This window comes from Rhinichthys klamathensis, unplaced genomic scaffold, assembly GCF_029890125.1.
Source record: "Rhinichthys klamathensis goyatoka isolate OS25496 unplaced genomic scaffold, OSU_Roscu_1.1 h1tg000814l_1, whole genome shotgun sequence".
Lineage (NCBI taxonomy): Eukaryota > Metazoa > Chordata > Actinopteri > Cypriniformes > Leuciscidae > Rhinichthys > Rhinichthys klamathensis.
In genome coordinates, this window is record NW_026607201.1 from 276,114 (window position 1) to 298,132 (window position 22,019).

Sequence of the window (22,019 nt, forward strand, 5' to 3'; positions counted from 1 at the left end):
ATAATCTTAATTCAAGTGATGAAGGATTTTGAAAGTCTGACAGTAATCAGTGTTGAGTACTAATACAAGGTAACCCCTGCCTTTAAATATTTTAAAATGATTAACAGTTGAAAAAATTTGTTAGAAATTTAGAAACGTACAGTATTGTGCGTTGATAAGATCAACAATAGATTATGGGTGCATAGTGTATAGATCTGCTTCAGCAACGCTATTAAAAAAGATAGACATTATTTAAAAGAAAAGTATTTTATAAAAGAAAGTAGTATTTTTTTTAACAATCATCTGACTATCCGCTAGAAGGCGCTAAACACAACACCAACTCACGTGGCAGCAGGAACGTCCAGTTGAACCGGAAGTAGAGTTTCTCACACACGTGAAGAGAAGACACAAGCAACAGAAAATGGATTCTACCGAATTAACAACTTCAGAAAGTGTTTCTAAGAAAAAGGGGAAAACGAAGAACCTAAAGCTAAAGCCGAAACCCGACAAAGCTCCAGTGGAGAAAATGGATCAGGTGGAGGGTGAAGTAACAGAGGAGAAACAAGTGTCAGGAGCGTGTTTTCCTCCCACATTCAGCATGTCTGATATCAAAAACAAGCAGCGCAGACATTCGATGTTCCTTAAACTCAAGGAGCAGAAAAGAAAGGTGACATCTCACAGACATACACTCTTATTGAATTGAACGCACAATTTGGCTGTGTTTCAAGCCCTAGAGAGCTGCCAGGACAGACAGCCATTTGGGCATCAAAAGCAAGAAGAGTCTAAGATGGCCAAAAAGACAAACGTGCCTTTTGGTGCCCTAAAAAGTATACAAGAATGATTCGTTTTCTTTAAAGAATAATTTAACTTAACCAAAACACCACTTTTACGTATGTTGCTCACTAAGGCCTGAAACACAGCCAGCTCTGGAACATGTCAAGAGTTTCCTATATTATATGTTAAAGCTATCATTTATGTCTTTCAGCAAAAGTTGGAACTGAAAAAGAAAAGGAAGAAAGAGAGAAAAGCTCTTGGTGATAAGGTATGTTGATGGACTGTATTTCACAGCATCTATCATCAGATAAGCTTTCTTAAATCTTGATGTTCACAGTCTGTCAACTACATTAAATGATCAAGTAAATCTCATTTCCTTGCAAAAATGGTTTCTTTGCACTTGGGGATGGGCAATTAAAGTCAAAAATTTGTAACAATGTTCTTATGGGCTACAACGAAATATATTACACTAACATTTTTAAAGAAAGTGATTTAAAAAAAAAACTTTTGAAACAATTATTTTATAATGGTCATGTAAAAATTTAATTATTTAATTTCTATTTTACCTTGGCATTATTTTTCATTGCATGCAGTGAGACTTTTTTTTATTCTTGCAAAATCGATGTAATTTGTGAGGTCAGATTAAGTTGACTTGCACGGAACCAGTTAATTTAGATGTTACCACATAATTTAGGCTATCTGAAAAATGTTATGAAGAAAAAAAACTTTCACTGTTTCCTGTTATTATAATTCTTGTGTAGATGTATACCTCTTCTATGAATTAAATGTTTTATGAAATTATTTTAATTTCAAACCATACTTTAAAAGCTAATATTTAAATATTAATATGATAATTTAGTTGGTGGTATGGGCAAAACAATTCAATAGTGAATGGAAAACAATCATTCTTAATGGTTAATGCCTACATTGCTTAATACTTTCTGAGATACTTAATATTCTCATTTCTCATATGAATAACCACACAATAATGATTCTGTGAGTTTATTCAATATTCGTCAGACTGATTCAAACAGTAACTTTTTAAGTTGTTTTGAAAGATTTATTAAAGGAACCGGTTGATTCTTGCTTGGCTTTTTTTTTAAATCTCATTTCTATCAATATATTATATTTAACAGGTATATTGCTCACATCAAATGCATTACATTTGCAGTTAATATGTGGCGAAAAAATAATGTTTTTTGCAAGTCATTGTCAGAAAATTCCATTTGTTTTTTTAAGTTTTCTTTATTGGTGTTTGCATGAATTTTCTCATTTCAGGCTCCACCTAAAGAAGTTCCCAAAACAATAGAAAACCAGAGAATATATGATGAAACTACAGTCAACCCAGAGGATGAGGAGGTGATTTGTGATCCTTATTCCACCTACTGTCTTCTTCTGTAGACATCATTTAAACATTTTGAAAGTAACTTTTTAAATTTTGTTAAATCCAGGTGGCTTTTGATGAAGGAACTGATGAGTTTGCTGCTTACTTCAATCGGCTGACAAATCCCAAAGTTCTCATCACCACTTCAGATAGGCCCAGAGGAGTGAGTTCAACTTTCTGTATACTGTACTGTTTTCTAATTCACTCAAGTTGTAAATAACTATTTAAGAATAGTAATGTCCTTCAAACGTTTTGTTCTAATGTGTTTGTCTGCCTGATTCAGAGGACAGTGAGGTTTTGTGATCATCTGGCAACAGTAATCCCACATGCACATGTCTACTACAGAAGAGGTCTGGCATTGAAGAGAGTCATTCCACAGTGTGTATCTAGAGGTTTCACTTATCTGATAGTGATCAATGAGGACAGAAAGGTTCCAAGTATCCTTTGTTCAGACTTCTTTATATGACCACTTCTTAGATCTGTGAGATTTTGTTGTATTGTCTGCTTAATGAGGTAATGAGAAACGCTCGCTGAATTCTACACAAGGATTTTCCCTTACTTAAAGTTTCACAGACGGTTTGGTTCTCTGTCACCTTCCTGACGGGCCAACTGCACATTTCAAACTCAGTAGTGTTCGTCTTCGCAAGGAAATGAAGGTGAATGATTTTTTTTTTTTAGGGCCCGAGCACCGATGGTGTGAGGACCCTCTTGGAATTATGTTTATTACTTAATTGTAATTCTAAGAAATTTAATAGTCACACAAGGAATTTTGCTGGTCCATTTTTTTTTACGATGCAACATAATTCCACTAATATGTATAGAGTGTTGTAGGGATGACTTTTCCCAAATTTCCCCAAAATTTGTTTCTGGTAATAGTTAATGTGTTGTGTGTATAATATGATTTTGTGTGTAATTAATACAAAAATATTAAATGTCCTATTTGCTAAATCAATTCAAATTCAGGAAATGAGTTAGTTTAATATGGATTTTTGTCAGTTCTGAAAGGCGCACAGCCCAGTCCTTAACCTTTTCTGTTTTTCCTCACTAGAGAAAAGGTAAGAGCCCAACAGAACACGTCCCAGAAGTCATCCTAAACAACTTTTCTACTAGACTCGGTCACTCCATCGGCCGGCTGTTTGCTGCTCTATTTCCTCATGATCCACAGTTTGTTGGCCGTCAGGTCGCCACATTTCACAATCAGAGAGACTTCATCTTTTTCAGGTTTCACAGGTAAATGTTCTCTCATTTGAATAGTTTGAAGGTAAATTAAAATGATGCTGTGTAATCCATAAAGCTTACAGTCATGGCCAAAAGTATTATATATAAATGTTACAACATAACTGTTGTGTTTTTCACAAGTTTGCAGCTGCGGTTGTTGTTGATGCACATTGTTTCTAGATTGTTGTGCTGAGTGATCAGAGGCATTTTAAATGATTGCAAAAAGCTTTATTGGCCAAAAAAAATAAATGATCACAAAAACCCAAATTGTTGGCCCTGGCCCAAAATTACCAGCTAACATCATTTCACTAATCGCATCATCAGCACATGGGAAAATGTGGACAAGTATTTCTCCCGTAAAAACATCATTCTGATTGGAGTATAAGAGCAGACTGATTGCTATAAAAGGAGAGAAGAAATGCTTCCAGTCGTTGAGTTCTTGTTAGCAATGGTTACCTCCAAAGAAAGACGTGCAGCTATCGAGTGCTTCTCGAACTGCCTAGTAAGGCTGTATATCTCGGCTGCCACGTCATCAAGCTCCAGACGTCTCGATTTAAAGGATTTTTTGAAAGCAGCCTTAATTTTGCATCTTTCATTCGGCCTGTTTTGAAGTATGTTTCAAGTGTATTTGGGCTGCATGATTAATTGCAATTAACATGAAATCGCGCTTAAACCAATTTGGCTTATTGCGATTTATGAAATCGCGAAGGCTGCAATTAATATTTTTATGCGCAGCTTGTCAGTGAAGAGCGACTCTGTGATCCGTATTAAACGCTGCTCCATCTGAAAGCACTGCGAGTTTTGAGATGCTTATAACGTGCTTTGAAAAGGCAACACGTTTCAAACATCTTTTCGAACATGAGAAGCATTTATGAACCTCTTGTCCAACAAGTGTCAACATTTAATAACATGGTTTTACTCCAAACTCACTTCATAACGACAGTTGAGCATCCTTCGGTGAGATGATGTTGCTTCTTTCACAGAATTAGGCAGTCGTGTATTTATTAGTCATGTTTAATCCATCAAAGTGACTCAATCTTTTGTTTATTGAGCTACAGCTATGATGCCCATTCTGCGGGGCATATTTGGAGTGTTCGCATGAGAGCGCCCTCTGGCTTTCAGATGGAGCAGCATTTACTACCGATCAGCCACACCGCACTGACAAACGTGGGGTTTCATTACGATTAATCGTGCAGCCCTAAAGTGTAGAGGTGGGCGATATGGCAAAAATATCATATCACGAGTTTTTTTCAGGAAAATCACGATTTTATCACGATTCTTTTTCATGTTGGTTTTACTATTTTGCAAGTGACTGAGCATTACAGCCAAACTAATGTCCCTATTTTAAAAACAAAGCCTTTAAGGGACAATGTGTACTAGGGCTGCACGATTTGGGCCAAAATGATAATCACGATTATTTTGATCAATATTGAGATCACGATTAATTATCACGATTATTTGTTCTTTTTAACCAAAACAAATTTTATTGTCACATAGGCTAATTATAACTGCTATCACATCCATATTGTGCTACATTCCTGCTAATGTACAACTATGTGCATCAAAATAAAACAGGTCCTCTTATTCACCAAAATTCAGTGCATCTCCTTAAAGAATAAATAAAAATAAAGAAAACAATAAAGAAAATGTAGCAAAACTTCAACAGGGCACTATTTTACATTGTGTAAATATATTTTAGGAAGCAAAAATATAAACTTGCATTGTACCTGCATAATGGATGTGAATAAAATGCGCAAAATATACAATCAATAAAAAACAAATATTCCATAACAGAATGTAACCAAATGAGAACATTTCAAGGCAGAACTATGCACTATGGAAGTGTGATTAATGGATAAAATTCAGAGTCATTGTTATTTGACGCTTAAGAAATGTAAAATGTTGTGGTACGGTGTCAGTGATTAGTTGTGAAATCTTACTGCATAAATTGAATATTTAATTCTCCATATGAAAGTTTATGTGCACTCGAATTATTTCTATTTATTAAACAATAGTTCAAAATAAGACGTTTGTAGATTATTGGAGTCCACTAATCGAACTTTCATGCCTCTTATATAGTAATTATATATTACTAATATGTAGTATGTACCAATTAGGGATGCAGCGATTACCGGATTTCACAATTAACCGCGCTTTAAAACGTCACGGTTAATTAATCGTAAAGACTATGCTACACCGAGTGTTCTGCAAAGTACGGAACTTTTGCACCTAACACAAAACGAAAACAAAGTTACACCAGCGGTGCACCAGCTTAAAGTGCCGTGCTCGTCAACCACTATGGCAGAGGGACTAAGCAGCGACGCTCGATTTCCACCGAAAAAACACCTTAAGTGCGTGTTCACATATCGCGTCTTTTGCGCGCTCAAGTTCGTTATTTAAAATGTATGCGCGCTCATAATGGAAGCGACGCGGCCGTTTTTTCCAAGCGCGTCCGCGCCGCATCGAGATAAAAACATCTCTACTTTTCAGAATGCCGCAAGCGCACCGTTGGAACGCGGCGTGCAACTTTCAGCTTTCAGTGCAACGTAAAAATAAAACAATAACAAAAAAACAGCGGAATATTTTGGTTACGCAAGTCTGTGGAAAACCGAATGTGACGTGCTCTCAAGAGTTTCAGTGAACATTTAACTTAATATCCTGCTTTCTCTCATGTCTGTGTTGAGTAAATGTTAGGCTTTGTAGTTTTAATATGCCCGGTGTAAAACACTAACATAAGATCATGTAGACTTCTAGGACTACCAATTAACTGCATTTCAGTTATTAATAACACTGCATGAGAGATGTTCTCAGTTTCTTTCTATAATTTTTACTTTAACTTCAAACAAACAAACCAAAATAATGAGATGATAATAGATGATTTTCTAAAGGCACATGTAAAATTTGGATTAATAATTTAAAAAGGAGAATTAAAATAAGTACAATAATATTGGTGGATAACATTTGGACTATATTTTTTTTCTTTTAAAAGAAATACATAGGCCTAATATTTAGCTTGCATTTAATTCAATAGAGCCAGCCAAATACTTTGTTTATTCTTATTTTCATTGGGATTTATTATCCCTTTATTTATGTTTTTAAGTCAAATACCAACAAGATATTGTTTTCATGTTATCAAGTTTTCTCCCTCAGGTTGAAAATAAATTTAGAACAAACTAAAAACTTAATAATTTTGTGATCTATTTCAATCAAAGAGTCTTGCAGCCTTTGAATTAATTTGTTATTTTTAAAAGAAAAATGCTGGATGTTTACAAAGCACTTCTCTTTAATTCCAAAGGAAGAGATTGATTATTGTTTGCCATTTTATAATTTTGTACTGTGTTGTGGCAGCAATAAATAACACATTAAAATCTAGTGCTGAGTGTTCATGTGATATTATACATTAGTAGTGTTGTGAAATTAATTGATGCATAATAATCGTGATAATCGTTAAACCGTGATTATTTCTCAGACAATAATCGTACTTAGAAAATCTGTAATCGTTGCATCCCTAGTACCAATTTACTAATGCAATTTACTAAAGCTCACACTCGGTCTCTCACGTGCACTGTCACTCGGTCTCTCGCGCGCAGACAATCGGTATCTCACGCGCGCTGTCGCTCGCACGCAGACACACTCGGTAGGTATCTCTCGCACGCAGACACACTCGGTAGGTATCTCTCGCACGCAGACACACTCGGTAGGTATCTCTCGCACGCATCTCTCGCACGCAGACACACTCGGTAGGGGTGGGAATCTCTAGGCACCTCACGATTCGATTCGATTACGATTCAGAGGGCTGCGATTCGATGCTAAAGCGATTATCGATTATCTGAATCTTTTTTTTTGTGTGTGTGACTATAAATAACTACTTTTTTTTTCATTTTAAAGTACCAAGTAATGACCCCTTAAAGAATTATGATATATAATACGTACAATATATTTTATTAACATTGCAAAGAATCAACAGGAAACTAAATGTGTGCCTGAACTAGCAGCATACTTGTAGTAAATGAATAATATAACAACGACTGGTAACGTTACAGCCGAGTGTTTTTCCTCCTCTGTGTGGAAACGTGTCATATGGCTTCTCATATTTGTCGTGTTTCCGAAATATTTTAGTTTTATTCTACAAAGCTTACAAATAGTGTGGCTCTTGTCCAGCTCCTTTCCCCCTTCAACTTCATAAGCCAAAATATTTCCACACGTCAGCTTTTAACGAGGAGGGTGTTTGGATTTCACGCTCAGCCATCGCGTCTCTGTTATGTGCACGCCACACACGGTCCGGGCACTGCACTTCCGCGCTTCAGAGTTCCGTCTTTTGCGTTCCGTCAATATTACGTTATTATAAATTAGATTTTTTCCCCCACCCCTAGTGGGAAGCCGAAATCGTGATCGTGATTAAAATTCGATTAATCGTGCAGCCCTAATGTGTACTTTTTTAGGTATTTTATTATCTAAAATCAATATTTTTATTCATAAATATGTCGTCAATGGTGTACAAATACCTCTGCCAATTATCTGACTTATCCTCGTAAAGCGAAGAATTTATTATCTTTATATGCATGGGACGGGTAGGTCCACGGAGGCTTCCATGTAGTTCCGCCATCTTGAAAAATTATAATAGCAGAGAGGGACAAAAAGTACTAGGCCAAAAAGTCTCTTTCGGAGCCAGTAACTGAAAACAGCAGAAACGGAGGAGCAGAGCAGTGAGAGGCGCTTGTCACTGCCCTGGCAAGTTTCACAGTCGTTTGTTCGTTGTGTCAAGTTGCAGTTTGTTTGAAATAACAAACCTGTTCACCCGAAGGAACACTCGACAAAGTGCTATTAGAAGACATCCTGTCATAGCTTTTTGGTACATAACGGTTACCGTAGATACAACACGCATTTGAAAAAGCGAGGCGCTGGAGAGCACAATTCGTTTGAATGCAAAATACAATTTCACTGCTAGATGGGAGAAATTCCTACATATTGTCCCTTTAAAGGTAACAAAATATAAAATAAAAAAGAATGGCAGACATTTAGGCCAAAGTGGCGAAGATAAAAATCTTTGTCATTATTTTCTTTGTTATTCAGAATTAAAAATTAAGAACAAAGATGCACATTACACAACTTAATATACAAATGAAATAAATGGTGCTTTATTTTTTCAGCTACAGTAGGTGTATTTAACAGTAGCATTAAAAAGTAGCAATAAAGTAATTAGGCTAAATGAACAAATATGAAAATAAAACACAACATAGACTTCACTGCATAAATTATACATTGATTCTTATTAAAGCTACTATTAAAGTTCTCAGTCAAGAGCAGTGAGTGATTTCCTCTTTGTGTTTTGTTGTTTTTATTAACATTAAAGGGATAGTTCTCCCAAAACATTTAATTGTCATTTACTCTTTCAAGTTGTTTTAAACCCGAATAGATTTCTTTTTTCTGTTGAAAATAAAAGTTATTTGGAGGAATGTGGGTAACCAAACAGTTGATGTACCCCAGTGACTTCCATAGTATATTTTTTTCCTACTATGGAAGTCAAAGGGGACTAGAAACTGTTTGGTTACCCACATTCTTCAAAATATCATCTTTTGTGTTCAGCACAAGAAAGAAATTAATACAGGTTTGGAACAACATTGGAGCGAGTAAATAATGACAGAATTTTATTTTTGGGTGAACTATCTCTTTAAGGACAAGCGGCAGCATATTTACTATTAGGATACTGTCTCTTTAAGAGCTGCACACGATGCGTCTAATATACATGAATTTGAAAAGCAGATTTTCTCTCAATTTTCTCTGTTTGCTTTCACGTTAGACATAAGCAACTTTGTTTATGTAAACCTTGTGTGTATTTGACAGTATTAGCGCAATAAGACTCGAAAGATAACTTAGTCCAGTAAACAGACGCTGTTAGACAGGCTTTTAGTGTCTAACAGCAACTGATAGATTGCACGATACTATGATATTTCTTCAAAAGCAGATCGTGGAGACATTTTAATCGTCCACGATCAAAAACCGTGATATCGCACACCCCTACTAAAGTGTATCCTTCCCCGCAAAGCTTTGTACACATTATAATTCACAGAAAGAAATAGCAGAAAATAAATCAGCACTGAGCTTATCCGTAATTTTAATGTTATTTTCCAGTCGTTACCGCGGGGACGGATACATCTATGATGTAGTCATGCATGCTTACTAGACAGTCTTATTCTAGTCTTCAATGCGATGAAGGAAAAAAATCCTTCGAAGGACTGGACTAGGAAGTACACAGCCTCACTAGGAGAGAGGTTCAACTGCAGTGAAGGTGGCTTCAGGATGTCCCAGAGTGTCCAGCAAGCGCCAGGACCATCATCATCATATGATCACGAAATCATGTCGACACCAGTGCAGAGCTTGCTCAATAGTGGCAGCAGGAGTGCATCTGCATGCACAGTGAGGCAAAGACTTTTGGACAATGGCCTGGAGTAAAGTAGGGCAGCAAAGAAGCCACTTCTCTCCAAGCAAAACATCAAGCACAGACCGAAATTATACAGGAAGTACAAGGATTGTACAGTTGAAGTGAAGACTGGTGCAAGGTTATTTTCTCTGCTGAAGACCCCTTCCGACTGTTTGGGACATTTGGAAAATCGATTGTCCGGAGAAGAAAAGATGAACACCACCATGCATCCTGTGTCGTGCCAACAGTGAAGCATCCTGAGACCATCCATGTGTGGGTTTGCTTATCCAAGGGAGTGGGCTCTAACAATTCTGCCCAAAACACTGCCATGAATAAAGAATGGTATCAAAACATTCTGAAAGAGCAATTTCTCCCTACAATCCATGAGCAATTTGGTGGTGATCTGTGCATTTTCCAGCATGATGGAGCACCATGTCACAGGACAAGAATGACAATGAAAAGGCTCGGAGATCATCGCCGAATCTTAATCGCATAGAGAACCTGTGGTCAATCCACAAAAGGTGAGTGGGCATGCAGAAGCCCACAAATTGTGATCAACTTTGAGCACTATTAAGGCAAGAATGGATCGCCGGCAGTCTGGATTTGGCCCACAAGCTGATATTCAGCATGTCAATTGCAGAGCTTATAAAGAAGGGTCAACATTGTAAATATTGCATAAATTGAATGTTTTTGCCAATAAAAATCTGTAAAACTTATGAAATGCTTATTATTGTTTTCCAGTATACCATAGCACGTGAAAAAAAAATCTACAAATACGTTTGGCCATGGCTGTATATACAAAGTCTAATATTTTCCATTTAGTTCAGTGAAAAATACTCTCAACCAAGGTTTGATAGTGGGATCAAATGTGTTTCAAATACAAAGTTGATCTACAGAATAGAGATGAATACATTGTAGTAAAAATAGAGACTGTCAGAATATATAGACTGCTATTTAGAGTGCTTATATTTTACTTTCATTCATTAACTGGTTAAAAAATATTTTCTACACGATTTAATAAACTCATGTGTATCATTCAGGTACATCTTCAAGAATGAAAAAAGAGTGGGCATACAAGAACTAGGACCTCGCTTCACTCTTAAACTTCGCTCCTTACAGAAAGGAACCTTTGATTCAAAGTTCGGGGAATATGAATGGGTTCACAAAGTAAGTTCAAAATCTAACATCGCATTTAAACAACCTTCTTAATAAATGAGGTGTAATTTGTCCATTGTTTGTGTCTGTCATGCAGTATTAACTCTTTCTTACTATGTTTCAGCGCCATGAAATGGACTCCTGCAGAAGAAAATTCCATCTTTGAGGGACAGACTAAACGCAGGATAACCGTGTTGACGTTTCATAAATATCTATAAAAAAACACCCTTACATTATGAAACGAAATATAAAGTGTTATAGAAACAAGCTGTGTATTTTCTGTATTATATTGACTTTCTTTCCAGCCAGGTTATAATATTCTAATGCAAAAAATAAAGATACTTGATTTGTCTCGAGGCATGACAAATTAAGGCCTGTTTAAATACTCGAGTAAATACTTCCTTTACTCAAATATATAAAAAGGTGGGTTATAAAGACAGGTGATTTGTGGTGTTTATGTGAAATTTCAGGTAATTAAGACTGTTACCTTGCTCTGTCTTAATTTTGCAAAACTTAACTTGGCATATACACAATACTTTCAGATATGATCAAATTAACTTTGACAATTTTAAAACTAAGCTGTCATTGTAGACTTCTCAATTTTAAATAAAGAAATGGTTTCTTACAGTGGTCACTGAGTTTTCAAGGTTTTGCACCTTTTAATTATTTTTTTTACTTATAAAGATTGATTGGATGCAAGTCTTCAGAGACAGAGTTGTTGAGCGATTTGGTGTTATAGTTATAAAGTTATGTAAATTTAAAAAAAATTAAGTGCTGTACACTTGCCGGTTTTGAAAACGTGTTTTTTTATTTATGCCACAAGTAATCTTAACATTTTATTTTGCTAAGTGTATTTATTCATTTATTCATTAGTTCAAGTAGTGTACTTGAATATTTTCTTATACTTATTAAATAAGTGTAATATCATGCATGTACACAAACCAAAAAAGAAATCATATTATACACACAAAAGTTCAAATCAAACATACAGCACACATAAAGCAAACATAGACCTAGATTCACAGATCTACATAAGAATAACAAATATAAAGATATGGAAAGTGTATGAGTGTGAATGAACAAATCTGGGGCCTGTTGTATAAACTGCTAAGAATAGTCTCACAGGTTAGTCATCAATTGCTTTCTTTAAAAATATTCATAACTGTTAAGTTAGTAACAAAAAATAAAACGTAGATTGGTCTAATTTGATACCGGAAAGTAAGATTGATTTTCCCCAGCTACCTGCTAGTTGGTCATACTACTTCTTAAAACAGTCTTAACATAATGCCTGTTTATGCATAATGGGATACTGTCATGAACAATGGGCCAGATATACGTCTTTATTTTTATTTTTCCCCTCCCATTTTTAAGCAATTAGCATTTCAGGGCACTTATACCAATATTTTTCACATCTAGTATCTAGAAAAAAACTGTTCCCTATCTTGGTAAATAGACCAATCATACCAATACATTCTGGCAGTCACTTGTCGCCAACTAGTGGCGTAAAAGTGCAGACTGACAGTCTGTCTGGAAAGACTGCAAACACAAGAGTGATATAAGAGCAAAATAAAGTTCTGTATACTAATTAATAATAAAATAATATAAAACGGTTTAATTTACTATCATTATTATTTTGTTTTTCGGATGGATATAATATGGGCTATAACAGTGTTACTAAGTAGCGTTCACACGATGTCCTGTACACTGAAGCTCTGGGGGGTTTATGAGTGTTACGTTCACCCTGGTACCTGGTACTCAAGATACCGTTACTTAGCACTTCACACACACACACGCTGTACACTCTTAAAGAAATCATCATGAGATAAATAAATGTGACTATGAGCGGGTTTACTGGCAAGCGGACTGAAATCACAGAGGTATGTTCTATTAATAACACTGGATTAGACTGTATGATTTATGTCATTTCAGCAACTAATTCCACTTGCATGTAGTGTGTGATTTTTTTATTTTTGTTTTATTTCTAATGAAGCGTGTGGAGCTGCATGTGTTTTTTGTACCCGATGATCAGTTTGATCGGAGGTTGAATAAAGTTTCTGCTGAAGCTGTGGACACTTTCATCTCAGCTGGATTTATCAGGTCAGTTACTTTGTCTACTGGGAGTCTGCGGCTATAGGTGTCACCTTGTACATTTGTGAATATTTTATTTCTATATTATAATAATTATGTGTTATTTTTCTTGACTACAAATAAACTCTTGTCATTAAACAGCAAAAATGTAAAAGGCAACATACCAAATCATTGTTTTAAACAGCAGAAAATTGTAAGAATAACATAAGTCATATTTGTGACAAACTTGACCTGATACTTATGAAAAATACCCTTGTCTTTAGAACACAGTTCAGCTTCTGTTAAAATCTTCCACCATCATTTTGATTCTTGTCTGTAGCCTATTGTCTTGTATCTTAATTGCAGAACCAAATTCACAAATAGTCTAATTAAAGAAAGTGTTGAACTTGTGTTTGAAAGTAATGTAAAAAAAGAAAAAGAAAAATCACTCCTGAAAAAAACAAAACCCAAGAATTTGTGTAATTTTGACTAGATATTATACAGACATATCCTGATAGGCCTATATATGAAGAGTTCAGATGCAAAAGCCTCTAAATGCCATCTGAAATTTTCTTCTAAAATGATCATTTTTATCAAGCTCGTATATTTAAATTCAGTAATTTCACTTAAATGACAATTAATGGGTAATTTTTCTTGCCATTCAAGTGAAATTATTGAACTTAAATATACGAGCTTGATAAAAATGATCATTTTAGAAGAAAATTTCAGATGGCTTTTAGAGGCTTTTGCATCTGAACTCTTCATATACAGGTGAAACTCGAAAAATTATAATATCGTGCAAAAGTTCATTTATTTCAGTAATTCAACTTAAAAGGTTAAACTAATATATTATGTAGACTCATTACATGCAATGTGAGATATTTCAAGCCTTTATTTGTTATAATTTTGATGATTATGGCTTACAGCTATGAAAACCCCAAATTCAAAATTAGAATATTGTGAAAAGGTTTTCATAGCTGTAAGCCATAATCATAAAAATTATAACAAATGAAGGCTTGAAATATCTCACTTTGCATGTAATGAGTCTATATAATATATTAGTTTCACCTTTTAAGTTGAATTACTGAAATAAATGAACTTTTGCACGATATTATAATTTTTCGAGTTTCACCTATATATATATATATTGTGACAACTAAGCTCTAAACTATAGGTTAGAATTATTAAATATTTCCAAATAAATAGATTTTGATCCACAAATAAAGACAATGATAATTCTAACCCCATGCTGATTTCCCCTACTCAGTTTATTGTAAGTCTGTCTGATAAGTACTTTTTGTTTCAGAGTGGATTCAGATGTGAGTCTGTCTGATCTCAGATCTGATCTTGGATTATTTCTTGGGCTGGACAGGATCACAGAGAGATATGTTTTTTTAAAATGTGTTGGCAGAAGTTTGGCGCTGGTGAGCAGCAATCCTTTCCGTATTTTTTTATTTAGATGAAAGTAAGCTCAAATTACTGTAAGCATGTTAGAGTTATTTACAGTACACCACATTAAGCACAAAGTGTAATGATGATGATGATGGTGGTTAAAAGTTTGGGTAACACTTTACAATACGGGTGCACTAATAAGCATTAATTCATGCTTAACTAATGCACAGATAATACTGAATTAATGTGTAACTAATGATTATCTAAGCTATTCATTAATGATTACCACATTAGGAACTAATTAAGAGTCTGTATGGTTAATGTATTAATTGTTATTAATTAAATATGTAATTGTGAATGAATTCCCTAATAACTCATTTTTTTAACTAATAGTGTTAATTAATATGTTAATTACCAGAATAAACCAAAGCCTTGTATTTCAACTTCCAGATAATACAGGTACACTAATATGCATTAATACATGATTAATTACTTCATTGTTAGTGCAAATTCATGTGTAAATTACTACAATTACTAAATGACTAGTTAATAATGATGTGCCTCAACAAGTAAAGTCATAACATAATGATACCTTTGCAAATCATTAGCTAATGATTAATTAAAGCAGACAACTGGAAGTTGAAGTGCATAGCTTTGACTAATTGTGGTAATTAACACATTAATTTACACTATTAGTTAATAAAATAGGTTATTAAGGAATTAATACACAATGACACATTGAATTAATAGCAATTCATGTATTACTTAATCTATTAATCATATAGACTCTTTATTAGTTGCTGATGCAGTAATCATTAATTAATGGTTTAGTTCTTCATGAATCATACATTAACTCATGATTATCTATGCATTAGTTAAACATGAATTAATGCATATTAGTGCACCCGTATTGTAAAGTGTTACCACCTCAGCAATCTGTCCTAATGCAGGATGCAGAGGAGAACGCGAATGATGAAGATGCAGAATCCACTGACACTCCTCATCTAACATATCGTTCAGAAGATCAGATGGAACCTGTAAACAAACACCCCGGTATGAACACACTAAGAATATAAGCACAGGTGCACTATTGATAATTAACTACTAAGTTAATTTTTTTTTAAGAACAATAAGGGTGTTTACATGGCAACGATGTACTAAAAAACGGAAGAGTTTTTCCTTTGCATTTTTGAAAGTTAAAAACATTGTCAAAACGGTCCCCGTTCACACGGATCCAGAAAAATGACAAAAAATACTGTATTATGCATGCCAGGCCAGTAATGGTAAAGAAACACTATGCGCCTACAGACTGAACACATAATACACGTACATGACATCACAGTTTTCACAAATTTGCCTTTTTGTAGTTTCCACAGAGATGATAACGGTATTGTTGTAAAAGACTTGCACTTTGAAACCCGCACTTTGTGTTTTAAGGCCCCCAAAACGCCATTGCCATGTAAATGAACCGCAAAAATGTATTAAAAAATATTCTGTTTTAGTTCCATTTTGTAAAATGCACATATATTTATGCACTACTAAATATTTTTGGATTGCAGCATAAAACTTGAAACGCAACTCTATTTATAAACTAAATATTTACGGAAGTCGTATACCAGGAGTTAACTGTTTGAATAAAATAGCAGATTGATAGTAGATATTGAAGTTATTGTGGTAGTTACTCTATGGCCTGAGCTGAACTGGTGTGTCCAGTAAGGGAGAATAATAATAATTTAATAAAAATAATTTTCTTAATGTTCATTCATGTGTATAGTGCAAAGTTACGAATTGCCATAAGATTGTGACAAAACATTTTATATAATGTACACAATACTTACATTTTTACTTAAACATTATTGGGTACTTATGTCAGGTTATTTATTTCTGTTCAAGTAGAAATGGATACAACTGTGCAAAAGAAACATTTTTTTAAAAGAAACAACAGAAACTCTGGAGCTCCAGAGCCATTTGTGGATTCTCAAGGACTGGCAAGGTAACCTGATTCTTTTGGCTTCTGTCATTGTTAAATACTTTTAATAGTTAACTATTTATTGGTAATAAATATTAAAAGGATTAGCTCTATAATGGAATATTTAGTTGCCTTTACCCTATGTTATACATTTAGGAAAATGAATAGGTCTCTGACACTGAAATCAAGTGAAGAAAAAACAGATGATGTGGTAAGAGATATTTTCTCATATTACATTTGATAAAACCAATAGAGCATCGTTCAAGTCATTCAAGTTTTGTACAGAATGCAGTGTTGTAGTTTCAGAATTTCACCCAGACCACTATTCCTGTAGAGAGTTTCTGAAGGTTTAGTAAAGGTCTTCTAGACAAAACAGGAAGTAACGTACCCTCATTAAGACAACATGAGGTTTATTGGCTGAGTAAAATTCCTCACGCAGCTGGCGGTTGAACAGTGTGTTCTGGACATTGTTGTAAGAAGCTTTCAGTGTGGATTTTATGTGTTTTCACAGGTTCTTATGAGTAGACCAACCTCTCCACTCCCAGAGACCAGTTCTGCACTGTCTGTCTATTCCATGAAATTTTATACACAACAAACTACCACTTGTAAGACATGAGCAGTTACTAACAAATGGTGTCATTCTTGTTCTTGAATACCGTATTCAAAAATGTTATGCTTTCAGACAATGGGCTGATAAAGGAAATCAAGCTACTCAAAGAGCAAAGGAAGGAGCTTGAACAAACAAGGCAAGAACTTTTGAAAAAGGGCAGAGAGCTTTTAGCTTTTAACAGACATCGAAGGAACCAAGGTATAATGCCCTCTACAATTACACATGTACACTTCTCAACTATCATATGAAATGTTCAAGAACTGTATCTTTAACGTTGTCATTGTCTTTCTGCTTAGCTTCGGTTCACAGACAAATTGCTAATATTCTCCAGATAATTCTCTGACACATTCATAATTCTCTAAATTCACAGTTCTTTCAAAGATGAAAAGGCATCCAGGTCCTAATGCAGCAAAACATCCAATCTGATCTCATGAGAAAATGTAACTTTTATGAGGTGGCGATTTCATATGAATTTGTACTCTGAGATTCGTAACAGAACATACGATTTTTAGAAAGAAAAAAAAAGCGTGAAGGTACACCTCTAACCCCATCCCTAAAACTAACCGTCAGTGTGGTACAAAGGAGATTCATCAAGTATAAAATAGTTACAAATTGTCCTGGGATTGTTTTAAAACATCCCCAAGCTATCATACTACCATCAATGTTCTTGTCTGTTGCTGTAAAGTTCTTCTTATGAAATGTTTGTATATTTTTAGAGTGCAGACCTTTTTGATCTTTTTGATCTTGTGAAACTTGTTTGGCCTCAGCACCTGGAAAAGCATGATGACAACCTTTGATTGTGTCTTTCTTGGTTTCTGCCTTGCTACTCTGCCATTGATTTCAGTCATGTACTCTAACAATAATAATTAAATGGTCTTCTATGATTCTGAGAGGTTGACCACGGAAGGAGGAGATGAATCGATGATGCGATGGTGGGGGTGCTTTAAATATTGTTGTAAATAATGGACAGCCTTGAGAAAAACTACTGTTTTCTCAGAATCCTGAAGCCTGATTGGTTCACGTCTGCGCAACTTCAAAGACAAATGGCATTTCAGCCCACCAGAAAGGGGGGTTGACTGCCTATATTAGTCACACAGAAACGCCGTCAGTAGAATCCTTCGACAGAGGAGCGTCTAGCATGACTTGCTGGGCAGCGTAGTAGCGCGGCAACTTACGCAATGCTCATTCCCGCTATCTCAGGGAACCAGGGTTATGCGAGTAACCATAACATTCCCTTTCGATACGATTCACTCGGACTTATGGGGAACTTAATCCAATAGTGCCTGCCAGGGGGCATGCATGCCATCCAGCAGTTCCTGCAGGAATGCGAGAACTGACACTGACATCTCGCAATTAGTGGGGTCTAATTTCCGAGCTACGCACCAGCTTGAGAAAAAAGCCCATTTCTGGGCTTAAGGGCTCCCTCACCTCTGAGATCATTCTCATTACCCCTTAGCCTGACAGCTCCCATCAAGGGGCCATACATGCAGGTCTCATAACTCCAGCCGAGGCTGCCAAACTGTTCCCCCCGTTTGAGAGAGGTCATCTCTCCTCAGCGGTAAGGGCCATGGAGGTGCTGACAGCAACTGAATCAATTTTGGTAACCAAGGCTGGTTCTTGGCTTGGCATGGCCCTCAGCTGCAAAGCTGTCAGCGCTGTTGTTCCGCTGCGAGTTTCCACGGTGAGAAGAGCGGCTTCAGTCTTCATGTAGCATGTTCATGTAGCAGCGAGATGATCTTCGCACTGAAGGAGAAAGATTCTGACCAATTGCGTTTCTGTGTGACTAATATAGGAAGTGAACCCCGCCCTTTCTGGCGGGCTGAAATGCCATTTGTCTGTGACGTGAACCAATCAGGCTTCAGGATTCTGAGACAAGAGAGGTTTTCCCCACAAGCATCAGATAAAATCTGACACAATACGAGTGAACCGTATCGAAAGGGAACCACTCTTCCATATCCATCATGAAGGTGGGGGAAATTATATCTTGGTTACATTGTCATGATCATCACTAGCAGGCTTTTGAGCAATCTAAAAGCTTTGGAACAATCTACATTGTTAAAAGCGCTATATAAATGAAGATGACTTGAGCAGCAATAGATTTGGGCATTTTGTGGTATTATAATTGCACGTGTCAAAATTATGCAAGGAATATAATCTTGAACAACTAAAACTTTGAGTCTGAGAGCTGGACAGTCAATAACACTTTATTTTGATAGTCCACTTTAGACATTCTAACATACTAACTAGAAGTAACTTTGCAACTTCATGTCAACTACCGGTCAGAGTATTAGTTGACTGTCTGCTTAATATCTGCTAACAAATCATTTTATTGGTCCCCCGAACAGACATTCTACTAACTATAAGTATCTTTGCAAGTCAACTTTATTTTTCTCTAACCCTAACCTAACAGTCTAATAATACTAATGAGTTAGTTGACATGTGGTTGCAAAGTTCCTTGTACTAAAGGTCTAAAGTGGACTAACGAATAATGTGTAACTGGAAGGTTTACCGTTAAATTTTATTGCTGAATTTATACGAATAGAGTATACTGTATGTTATAAAAAAATATGGTTAACACTTTATTTTGATGGTCCCCTTTAGACATTCTGTTGACTATAAGAAACATTCCACCTACATGTCAACTAACTCTCATTATAGTCAGTAGAATGTTGGGGGACCATCAAAATAAAATATTAGCTGATTTTAAACAGACAGTCTACTAATACTCAACTAATAATCTTGAGAGTTAGTTAACATATAAGTGGTAATTTTCTTATAGTCAACAAAATGTCTAAAGGGAACCATCACAATAAAGTGTAACCAAAATGTGTTATATATTCAATGATCTTTCTGTCTTCATAAAGTATTTTAGGATTGCAGTCTCTCTTAAATCTGTCAGATTTCATGTTTGTGAAATGGGTGTTAAGTTAGGTTAGGGTGTATAAATGATTCTTTTTTGGGTAACGCTTCCTTTTACAGTCTTGTTACCCATGTACTTACTATGTACTTATAGTAATTATAATTACTGGGTAATAACTTGGTACTAACCCTGAACCTACCCCTAAACCTACCCCTAGCCCATGTACTTACCTTATATTAGCCAGTACTTTCTAGGTAAGTACACTGTAAGTACACGTAAGTACTGTACTGTAAAAGGAAGCGTTACCCTTTTTTGTTTGCCTCTAAAGCACGTGACAGGTGGAAGAGGCAATATTTTGACACTAAGAAGGCAACAACACTTCTGGAGGACACACTAAAGAGTGTACAACTGGAACTTCACACCTTCTACAGTAAAATGCTACAACAACTCCAAGCCAGAGATGGTGCAAAACGACGAATGCAAGCAAAGAAACAATCAAGCACACAGTTGAAGGTAGATTAAACATTTTCTTACTCTTATTTCAGTAAAATACTGACTAAATCATTCTTCATTTGTAAAACTCCTCAACAGGGAAGAAATTGTCAATTTCTTTCTTATTTTAACCCTCGATGGTGTATCGTCATTTATAAATGATGCAGAGAAAATAAATTGCATTTAAAATCCAGTAATATTTCACCAATGAAATTACATTTTAGTATTGTCATATGACATCCCCTTCAGCCAATAAAATTAAAATATTTGTGCCATGTGCTTGACATTTTTGGCAACAAGGAAGTGAAGGAGACATGTTAGGTGACATGCTGTCAAGGCTCCATTGTGAGTTCATTTTATTGGAAATACACATACATTTAAAAAAAAAAAAAAATGTTACATCCAAAATATGTTTTCTAAAGTGTTGGGAAATTTTGAATGCACATTTTGTAAAAAAAATACTTTTAGGGGATAAATATTTTCTGTGTAGCCGGCACCATTGTTCATTACTGGCAGGCATAATAGCCTTTTCGCCTTTGTTTTAGGTTGATGTTAGTAAGTTTTATAGAAGACAGAGAGGAAAAGCTGTTCCTTTTCCAGAAAGTATTGATGATATTGACGGCAGTGCATCAGAAAATATGGTCGTCGTAGATCAAGCAGGATAGAAGCAGTGAGAGTGATGGCAGAGATGAAGAATATACAGTAAGTCATAGATTATTGTGGAAGTCAGGGATTTCTGTACATTTTCCTATATGCCAGTTTGGAAGATGTGATCCATACTACAGGTCAAAATCGAGTTACGTGTGGAAAGTGTGGGCTACACTGAAAAAGAAGAGTCTTGTTGATTTTCATTTGCGCTATAATCATTGATTTGGAATTCCAAGAAAGAAACAATGTTAAAGATTTTTGAATGTGTTTTGAAACATTAAGACATGGTTTCACTACTTTCCAGGCAGTGAAGTTGCATTTAAATTTGTGTCAAGTTTTTGACATTTTCACATGCGAGTTCCAAATGAAATATAGTAGCACAAGATGAAATGGAATGTTAATAAAGCCATTTAATGTTTTTTGGGACACTAAGACCTTTTCACTACTTTTCAGATAGTGAAAATGCATTTGAATGTGTGACGTTTCAGACAATTTCCAAAAACATTTTACCCGGACAATGTCAGTTATTGATGTAGATTAATTGTAAATTAAATTAGCCTTAAATACTTGATATATATATATATATTAGCTGTGCTTTCATAATTAGTCCCATAGAGGGTTAATATTTTGATCAATTAAAGCAAAAATATTGTGCTTTGTATTTACAGAATGATCTGATAATCCAGATTATGACGGAGTGTAGTGAAATTGATAATCTGAGGAAACAAGTGGATGATGCTAAAATGAAACTGGCTACAGAGATCAAGGTACTAAACAGACATGTCCTGGTTAATTCTGTTGTTAGTTTCAGCACTTTATTTATTTATTTTTCTTTATTTGTCTAGTTGACCTTTGAATGACTGACTTATAATTAATTGCATGTTAAAATGGGTTTTAACATCCAAAAAAATGACATACTCCACCTTTAACATAACTACACAAATCATTATTTTTTTATAATTTGTAAAAATTACCACAAAAAAAAAAAAGTCTCATAAAAATGAGCTGTCAAGAAAAACAAACATATTGCTGGATGTTATGTTGATTTGG

The 22,019-nt window shown here is 35.2% G+C and overlaps 2 protein-coding genes across 3 annotated transcripts in view; both read left to right on the plus strand.

Annotated features, from left to right (window-relative positions):
- Window positions 1-316: 316 nt before the first annotated feature.
- The window catches only part of rpf1 (ribosome production factor 1 homolog), a 50,850-nt gene continuing 29,147 nt past the window's right edge, over window positions 317-22,019 (plus strand). Inside the window, exons 1-9 of one of the 2 annotated variants that reach the window (XM_056243585.1) lie at window positions 317-646; window positions 965-1,021; window positions 2,032-2,112; window positions 2,205-2,300; window positions 2,421-2,574; window positions 2,711-2,793; window positions 3,186-3,367; window positions 10,817-10,943; window positions 11,056-11,105. In XM_056243585.1, coding sequence (XP_056099560.1) covers window positions 401-646; window positions 965-1,021; window positions 2,032-2,112; window positions 2,205-2,300; window positions 2,421-2,574; window positions 2,711-2,793; window positions 3,186-3,367; window positions 10,817-10,943; window positions 11,056-11,097 — 1,068 coding nt within the window. In that variant the 5' untranslated portion in view covers window positions 317-400 and the 3' untranslated portion in view covers window positions 11,098-11,105. Of the gene's footprint in view, window positions 647-964; window positions 1,022-2,031; window positions 2,113-2,204; window positions 2,301-2,420; window positions 2,575-2,710; window positions 2,794-3,185; window positions 3,368-10,816; window positions 10,944-11,055; window positions 11,211-22,019 lie in introns of those variants that run through there. The other variant, XM_056243584.1, reaches the window with a different exon arrangement.
- spata1 (spermatogenesis associated 1) lies at window positions 15,322-21,829 on the plus strand. The gene is made up of 8 exons (XM_056243586.1): window positions 15,322-15,443; window positions 16,287-16,383; window positions 16,516-16,570; window positions 16,871-16,964; window positions 17,042-17,167; window positions 20,158-20,342; window positions 21,638-21,736; window positions 21,815-21,829. The coding sequence occupies exons 1-8, from the start codon at window positions 15,335-15,337 to the stop codon at window positions 21,827-21,829; spliced, it is 780 nt and encodes a 259-aa protein (XP_056099561.1). The 5' UTR covers window positions 15,322-15,334.

Excerpts from the sequence above, each read along its gene's own strand:
- spata1 (XM_056243586.1), top strand. The coding sequence starts at position 15,335 with ATGCAGGATGCAGAGGAGAACGCGAATGATGAAGATGCAGAATCCACT. Across the intron at positions 15,444-16,286 it reads ACCTGTAAACAAACACCCCG|AAATGGATACAACTGTGCAA; the intron begins GTATGAACACAC and ends CTGTTCAAGTAG. Across the intron at positions 16,965-17,041 it reads TACACAACAAACTACCACTT|ACAATGGGCTGATAAAGGAA; the intron begins GTAAGACATGAG and ends TTATGCTTTCAG.